Source organism: Gossypium arboreum, chromosome 9 (genome assembly GCF_025698485.1).
Source record: "Gossypium arboreum isolate Shixiya-1 chromosome 9, ASM2569848v2, whole genome shotgun sequence".
In the NCBI taxonomy this organism is placed as follows: Eukaryota; Viridiplantae; Streptophyta; class Magnoliopsida; order Malvales; family Malvaceae; genus Gossypium; species Gossypium arboreum.
In genome coordinates, this window is record NC_069078.1 from 16,001,830 (window position 1) to 16,011,232 (window position 9,403).

General features: G+C 32.4%; 1 protein-coding gene across 2 annotated transcripts; it reads left to right on the forward strand.

The window, feature by feature from the left end:
- Positions 1-1,278: 1,278 nt before the first annotated feature.
- Positions 1,279-9,019, forward strand: LOC108472998 (uncharacterized). Of its 2 annotated transcripts, none has more exons than XM_017774568.2 (2): positions 1,279-2,764; positions 8,537-9,019. In XM_017774568.2, exon 1 carries the CDS (start codon positions 1,829-1,831, stop codon positions 2,726-2,728), a length of 900 nt encoding a protein of 299 aa, XP_017630057.1. In that variant the 5' UTR covers positions 1,279-1,828; the 3' UTR covers positions 2,729-2,764; positions 8,537-9,019. The 2 variants fall into 2 exon arrangements, 1 of the variants encoding a protein (XP_017630057.1); XR_008270917.1 differs by lacking the exon at positions 1,279-2,764 and adding an exon at positions 4,708-5,996.
- Positions 9,020-9,403: the final 384 nt, after the last annotated feature.

A 9,403-nucleotide genomic window follows, 5' to 3' on the forward strand; every position in this document is an offset into this window, starting at 1 on the left:
ATTCAATTTGAAATGTTTGAAGTTAATATCCATGCAATTCTAATTTTAAAATAATTTTTATTATTTAAATTTAGAAGTTATACTTTTAATTTTTTATTATATTTTATTTTATATTATGAATGTTTGATTAACAAATAAATGGTGAGTATCTGGTACTCAAATAGTATTTTTTGTAATTTTAAAATTGATATATCTTTTTAAATATTTATTTATTTTAATATTTTACTATACTCATTAATTTTTAATCCTAATTTTAATTTAATTTTTATCACATAATGAATGCTGATAAATTTATTTCATATGTATTTTGACTAGATAAATAATCTATTTAAACATAGTATATAATTCTATTAAATAAGTTTTTTATGAAAATATATGATATACATAAAATATAATAATTATTTTTCATATTTTTATATCTAGATTAAATTACATTAGTAGTCACTTAATTATAATTTTTGACTATCGAATTATAAAATTTATAAAATGATCACTCAACTATTAGTAATTTTTAAATATTTATTTTTAATATTTTACCATACTCATTTTATATTTTATAATTTTTTACTTATAGAGTTTAAAAGTTTTATTTATAATATAACAAATATTAACTTTTGTAAAAAAATTAAATTCTATAAGTAAAAAATATAAAATATAGTGTACTCTTTAATATTATGTTATTAGTTAAAAGATGAAGGAACCCCACATTGTTTAGGAACAAGCTGTAAACCTATTCATGAGTTTATATATACACATGTTTCATATCACACATTGCTTAAAAAAATAAAGGAAATAAGACTTTGGGTTTATATAAAGATATGCTTTATAAGTTTTATTTCCATATTAATTGGTGACACCTTAAAATAAGAAAAGAATAATGTTTTCACTTTGGGTCTTTATAAAAGATTATTCTCTTAAATTTTTAAAATATTGATCTATTTTTATAATTTAAAAAAATAATATTTTTAAAAATTTAATCTAAGAACGGACAAAAGAACTCCAACATCAGCTTGTTTTTCACGTTTTATTCTGACATGACAAAATCACTCCCATAAAGGCGCGTTTTATTAAAATTTTACCTAAAAACGCTTTTACGTGAATATATTTTATTATTTTCGACCTTTTTGATAAATAATAAAAAAATTAACCTATTTTTATAAATAAAATTAGAAATGGGCGTTTATAGATAAAATAATGATTATTTTGTTCAGTAGGGTTGGGAAAATATCAAGGTTGGCAATCACACGCTCCAGTGCAGAAAAGTGGAACTGACGGTCAACTGAACTTTCTCTTTCATAACAAATAAAACTATTACACGTGTTGCATAATCAGGAACCTACCTCATACATTTTTTTTAGAAAAACCAAAAAAATCAAAAAGGCGGAAAAAAAATTAAAAGCCCACTCCACTTCAAACAGAATATTTATGCCGTCCCCCCGAGGTACGGCCACGTGTATCCGTCTTTTACGCAGTTCTCGACACGTCCTTATTTTTTGTTGGCTAACAGGATGGGCCAATCACAGGCTTCGAACACGCCAAAACAGGAAACTTTATTTTTTTGCTACGGCCCCATTGGGCTTCGGCCAATCAAATCTCGTCACTGTTTCAAGTTTCGCAGTAGGACACGTGTACTCCTCTGATCTTGGACACGATTGCTGCCGCTATGATTATCGCTTCACCTCCGGTAAAGCCTTTGCCCTTAGATGAAAAAAAAGAAAAGAAAAAAAAGAATACAAAGATAAAATAAAATCCGAAGATAAGATAAAACAAAGAGAGAGAAAGAGAGAGAAGGGTTTGTTAGGTTTTTTTAATTTTTTTGGAAGGAGGAATGGAGGGCGGGGATCAATGGAGGATGCTAAAATGCGCTGGGGGTGTACAAGATAAGACGATAATCAACCGGATAATGCTCAGATTCAGGCCGATTGCTCCAAAACCGGTGACCGGAGACTCAGCTTCCGGTGAGTCGACGTTTGGTAACAAGAACTCAGGTGTTACAAGCATGAGAGTGAAGAGAAAATACGTTAGGGTTTGTGCGAAGAATAATAGGAGAAGAAGAGCCTTGGATGAAGCTAAAGACGATAAGGATGGAAATAAGGGTTCCGTAACCCTGCAGTTGATGCCTGAGAGAGCTGATCTAGAGAAATCAGCGGTTGTTGATAGCTCAGGGGCTGGTGATCATGATCTCGATCGGACGGTTGGTGATGATTATCATCAATCTCATGAGGACCCGCCGCTGCTGTGCTTGAAGTTGCAGAAAATGGTTGCAACAGATCAAGAAGTGGCGGCTGCGGTGATGGGGTTGTCGGATCAGGCGACGGGGAGGAAAGTGAGTGTTGTGGAGTCATGGGTGACGGTGGAGAGCATAACAGACAGCTGCATGGATGAAGGAGACATGGGGAGCTGTACGGACGTGGATAGAATGAGGAATCTGGATAAGGACACGTATCCAGGGTTCATATCGGACGGTTGGCACCGTGTTTTGTGGGTGAACGAGGCGTTCAAGAGCATGGTGGGCGGAGAAGGGGCTGAAACCGCGGTGGGGTTGGTGGTGAAAGAAGGGTTTAAATTCCCACAGGGTGCATTCTCGTGCCGGGTAGGGTTACGGTACGGAGATGGAAAGGGAAAGAAAAAGCAATCGAAAATGGTTCCTTGCGATGTGTGGAAGATGAGCTTTGGCGGATTTGCATGGAGGCTCGATGTTAAGGCTGCTCTCAGTTTGGGACTCTAACAATGGGAACCCAAACCATTCCCATAGTTTTTGCAGGTAATTTAAACTCCTTTTTTTTTTTTTTTTCAAAACAAATTATACAACAACAATAAGGGTTAAATAAAGTATTTTTTTTCTTTAATATATATGGATTATAAAAGATCAGATTAGGAGGGAGGGAATGAGATTGATAATGTATTGGTAAGGGGAAAAAAATAAAGAGAAAAATCAAATATATACTAACAAATAATAACGTGGTAGGTTTTAGTCTTTCAATTCTAATGGGGATTCATTATTTTTTAGGAGTCGTGTTTACATTGACAATCTAAGACCATATAAAAGCTTTATTTAGATAAAAACATGAGTCACATAGGGATAGGGTTTGACCATATAAGGTTAACCATTTAGTTAACTTTATTATTACTTATAATTTCATATAACATTTAAAAAAAATTGAGACTTGTAACCAAAAATAAAATAAAAGATAAATTCGAATATAAATTATTGATAAAAAACCAAGTAAAAATATGAGTAAAATTGAAGACATTAACAAATAAAAAAATAACAGGAAGAATAATGCAATTAATAAAACATTGAAGCTAATTTTTAATGTAAAAGTGTTTTTAAGTACAATCAATCAATGCTTATAAATAGACCATTTCATGGACCAGAAAAGGAAGGCCCTTTCCATAGGAAATAAATCTTAGAGAGATATATTAAATACATTATTTGAAATTAATGTTGTATTAAATATAGTTATGATTTTTAATATGTCACACATTTACAAATCTAAAATAAAAATGAAACCTCAATCAATGCATATATTTTTATGTATTAAATAGCATAAAGTATATTTATGTTGTTTTAAATAAATAAATAAATAAAACAATAAAACGTAAGAAAATCCTTGTAAATTTAAAAACAAAAATTATTTATAGCTTAGCTAATATAATGATTGAATTAAAAAAAGAGTATCTCAAGTCACTCTTAAGTTTTTAACTTTAAGGTGAATCGATCCTAAAATACGATGCCTAAAATTAAAAGCAATCACAGAATTTGTTTTAGGAAGGCATTTTTAATAGTAACTGTGTTTCTTGTAGTAAAAAACAATGTTATTATTAAAATAATCTGAAAGTAATTATGAAATAAGCACGTGGCAACAGCAGACATCCCCAACCAACCCGTTTTCCCATCCCATAATGCGAACACCTTTCAAATAAAATCGGATGACGTCACAAATCTTTAACCCATAATATCCATTCACATCTTTATCGAATCCGCCACGCGTCCCTCTTCCTACTTTCTTGTTTCCTTTCATTATATCAACTCTTCCACGCGCCATTTTTTGGCAAGTGACCTCACTCCATTTAACTATTCACTTCCAACTTTACATAGATATTCCTCTTCGATTCTTTTATTTTTAGTGAAAATTATTTTATTAATTCTTATTAGGTTTGTTACATACATAAACTTTTCAAATATATATATTTAGTTGTTTCTTTTTAAATATATAAAATATTATTTTATATATATAATAACCTTAAAGAACGTGAAATTAATAATTTTATAGCTTTAAAAATAAATTTTATTTTATGAATAAAAGTTAGTAATTACATGTGTTTAGCTATTTATTATAATTAGTGGTTTTATTGAGGTGAAGGAATTGCAATTTCTTTAATTGCAAGGTGTAATTATAATTCTAACAATTGTTAAAAAAATTCATTTTTTGTTGAATTTTTTAATAATTTGGTTATAAATTTATTTTTATAGTAAATTTGTAAAAGAGATTTGAAAATTTACTACTGTGATTAGTTGGAAGGAAGGTGGGATCACGGCGAGAAGTGGCGAGTGGAGGCATTAAGATATGAAACAATAGGCACCGAATTTAGAGGTAGAAAGCTAATGAACAAGGACCACGTGTCCACTTTCTCGAACCTCCCCCTTTTGTGCTCTTTTCCATTTCATTCAACAGTAGAAAAATACTCTGCTCTCTAGACAATGCCCACGTGTCCCTCTCTTTCGGCAGTGGTGTACACTAGCCTTCTTCCCATTGGTTCTGTCTGTGGACCCTCTTACTTTTCATTTGGGTTCCACCTCTTAACTTTCGACCAATCAAAACACTCAGCTGTTCCTTTCTTGCCCTAGCCACGTGTTGCTTCTCTGTTAATTTGCCGCTATGATTATCGCTTCTCATAACCAAAACCCTCTGGAAAAAAAAAAAAAAAGGGCAGCGGAGCAGAGTTAGCTACACAGGTGGGAAGCGACAAGAAGGGAAGCGAAGCTTTGATTCTATTCTGGAGGTGGTTTAAACGGCGTCAGAGAGATGAACGGTGAAGAGAAGCGGAGCAGGGTTAGCTACGCAGGTGGTGCACCAGATAAGATGGTGATAAACCCGATAATGTTAAGATTCCGGCCGATAGCCCCTAAACCGGTTTCCGGTGAGTCAGGTTCTGATGGGGTTCGGTTTGATAACAAAAATTTGTTGTTTTGTAATCCAAGAGCTAAAAGAAAGTACGTTAGGGTTCGAAAGAATAATATGAGAAGAAAGAAAAGATCATCGTCAGATCAAGTTCATCATGATGAAGCTTCAAACAATCCTCAGACGATTGTTACTTTGCAGCTATTGCCTGAGAAAACTGAAGGGAACGGATCGATTAACAATCAAAACGGTAGAGTTTTGGGGGAAAATCAAGATCCACTTTATTTATGTAACTTGAACTTCAATAACCGTTGGGTTGATCGTTTGGGAGCTGTGGAAGAACCTAATCGGACGGTTCTGATGAGTCAAACGAGGAAAGCAACGGTGGTGGAGTCGTGGGTGACGGTGGAGAGCGTGACGGACAGTTGCATGGAAGTGAGACAGCTAGGGAGTACGGACGTGGAGATGATAAAGAATTTGGAGAGTGACACGTGTCCAGGGTTTATATCAGATGGTTTGAATAGGGTTCAGTGGGTTAATGGAGCTTACAAGAGGATGTTGATGGTAGTAGGGGAAGCAAATGACGGCCGGCCGCCACCGGAGATAATGGTCTGGCTTGTGTTCAAACAAGAATTGCCTAGGTTTTGCACTGCATTTTCATGCAAGGTAAGGTTGCAGTATACATGGCACAAGGAGAAGTTCTCAAGGATGTTGCCATGTGATGTCTGGAAAATGGAAGGCAGTGGTGGTGGTGGTTGTTTAGCGTGGCGGCTGGACGTCGAGGCTGCTCTCAGTCTCGGCCGGTGAGGGAAATGAGGATTCAAAGGAGTAAATAAGGGGGGAAATGAAGCAAATTAATAGAATAATCAGGTAATGTGGACTGTTTATTTTAGTAAAAAGAAGAGAATTCAACAGAAAAAATGAAGACTAAACACAAAGCAAACAAGCAAAAACAAATGGGGTGAATTATTAACTATTAACCAATCAATCTCCATATTCTTAGGAATCCTGAACTCTTGAATTTTGCTTTTATTAAATCTATATTTTTGTGTAGTTTATAGTGTTAGTAGCAAAGTGTTGGGTTGGCAAAGCAAGATTTGCTGGCAGCTGGTACGAATAACTTTCCTTTTTCTTTTTCATCTCTTAATTTTATTGGGACAAGTATTGGACAGGTGGTGGATGCTACTCAATCTCGATACAATGAAAACAACCCCAGGATATATATTATATACATATAACCAACAAACTGTTGAGGTGATAGCGACTTTATCACATAAGAGTAAAAATATGAGTTCGATATGACGGGATATATTGGGTTTACACAAAAAATTATATGTAAATATATGCATGTGTATGTGTCGGGATAAAGCTAGATAACCTAGGCTACTTTAATGATATATGTATATATTATATAATGGCTAGGTTAGAGTAACTGGTGAAGAGGAGGTGTATTGTTTTTTGTGGAGTTTGCTGATTTTGGCTGGTAGGTAGGTTGGTTCACTAATTGAGTTGATAAAGGTTTTGGTTGTGGTGTGATATGAGGATTGGCTGCTTGATTTTGGGTTTTGGCCTCAATGCCTTGAGCTCTTGTGCTTCATATGCGCTAGAGATTTTGTCTATGTTTTCGGATTTTGAGTTTATGTTCAGCCATGCACCCTAGAGCTAGCTAGGATCGATAAAAGAGCTGGAATAAATAATGTTATCATGCACCCTCCAAATTAAACAAACTATGTTGCTTACTAGGACGTCTATGTTTTCACAGCTAACAACTGTGTCTGCCACGATCTAGCAAACTATAGTAGAAGAGTTGAAAACACTGCTGACGTATTACACGAATTTCAATGTTAAAGAGTATTCTTTCAAGGTTGGATAGATAGGCTAAAGTAATATATAACAATGAAATAGAGGATGATGATTAAGAGAACATTGGCATTTGAGTGAATTTTAGGGTTTCTTAATGTGGTTTTATCTGTGCTTATTATTCTAGGGATAGCATTTATGTCATGTAATACAATAATCTTGCCATCAAGTCAAGATTATTGGCTGTGTTCAAATGTTGTTTTTGAAAAGATTTTTGTGTGCTTATTGCTATGATTGTGCTGCATTTAAATGGATTAATGCATTCAAGAATAGCGCATTTAGGCAATAATTCTTAGATTGCATCCATGTATTTATATGTTATTAACATATATGATTATATAAAATTTGACTTATTAATTATTTGAATTATGTAAATTGACATTTTATTTATTTTCTTGTCTTGTCTTTTATAAGGTCTAATATATTTTTCTCCTTTTGTTTCATGTGGGAAGCTAAATGAGAAATGAGGACCACATGTATGTTATTTGATGCATTAAAAGGGTATATGCTTACATAAGTAGAAATAACCTCATTAAAAATAAAGTTGATATATTTTATTTTTTATAAAGTTCTTATGAGATGATATCATGAACTTGGTTCATGTGATCATTTTCAATAGGTTACATTTAGTAGGTTTGGGTTCAAATTTCAATATCTACAGCAAGTCTCTATTCTTGAACTATAACCAGAGGTGTCTATAAGTAAAGCTGCGACTTGAAATATTTTTATCTCTTCCCCAAGAGCAACTATAACCAGAGGTGTCTGTAAGTAAAGCTGCGACTTGAAATATTTTTATCTCTTCCCCAAGAGCTTGATATGGGTCAAGACTGAGTCTGTCTTTGAAGCTTGGGTTACTATTCATTTATAAAATTTTAAAAACCATAATTTATTTTAATATTTATATATTAATTTAAATTCAAATAAAAATTACTTTTTACGATTAAAAGATAATTAGGGTCAGTTGGATGGTCCCAATTAGAAGGGGAAAAAACATTTTACGGACCGGAGCTCGTATTGATTAAACAAGTAGCCAGACTCTTGAGACATGTCTATAAACTCTTTTATACTAAAAAAAAAAATTGCAAAATAATTTAATTATAGATACATATATTATCAATGTATGGAATACATACTTATATTTACACGCATGCATGTGTTATTGTTTGCTTTTAGTGAAAAGAAAATGTAGTATTATTTTTAGCCAATAGGTTGTGGAATACATGCATGATGTTGGACCACTAGGAATTAGCATATTTATGATTAACATGCGAGAATCCATAACTAGAAAGGATGATTTAAGCAAATATATATTATATCAAAATGCAGACACACAATTATATAGGATGACATGCATGCATGCATACATAAATACATGTCTTTGGGTAAGAATAATTAAACTTATCCACTATCCATGCATGCATACAGTATTATTTTCCTTTTTCTTTTGTCTCATTCAAACTTTGTATGTGTGCTTTATATCTTCACTATTACCTCCAATAAACCCTGAACTTTTATAGGTTCTAACAGTTTTTTGTTTCTTGATTTGCAAGGTTTCTTAATTGAGGACCTTTCGACGTCAAAGGATCTATAAACAAAGAAGGGAACTTGGCAAGTGTATATATTTATATTCAAATATATAGATATATGCATGGTAAGTGTTGAAGCTAGGAGATTATAAAGGGGACTTACTGAATAATTTTCAATGGCTATATTGGTGGCAATCATTCACATAAAGATGAAAGGGTTGAGAGAGTTTGAGATTTTTGGGTCAAAAGCATCAATCAAACTTCACCAACAAAGCAAAGGCTTTTTGTGGATGTAAATTTGGGTGAAAATATTTGAAGATGTTTTTATTAAGGCCTAATTTGTGATTGCTAAACAAGTTCTAAAGTTTGGTCCATCTGCAACGTGGATTGAATAATTTAATGCTATGTAGGGAAAAAGAAAACTATGTAGTTTAAAGTTTGGTTCATCTCCAACATGGATTGAATGTTTTCAAGGCTGGTATGTGACTTTTAAAGGTTCCTTTCTTTTTTCCCTTTACTTTGAACCAAAAAATATTTAGCATTAATTACATTATCATTAAACCAGGTGTTGACATGTAACTAAAAATAAATCCACCTAAACATATAAAATTATATATTCTCATAGCATTAAATATATAGGTTATAGGACCTATTTGTTTATGTATTTTTATTATATTTTAAGTGATATATTCTCTTTAATTTATTTGTGAAATCTAAAAGAATTTATGTAGATAAATTTTCTTAAATATAAACTTAAGCATTTTTCATTATATTATGAACTAATAATATACCTAATTTATGAGCCCATTATTGTCGTTCAAATTTATTTACTTCAATGATAAAAAAAAAAAAAGCTTTCTAGCTTCAAATTCATAAATTTATTTTATATAT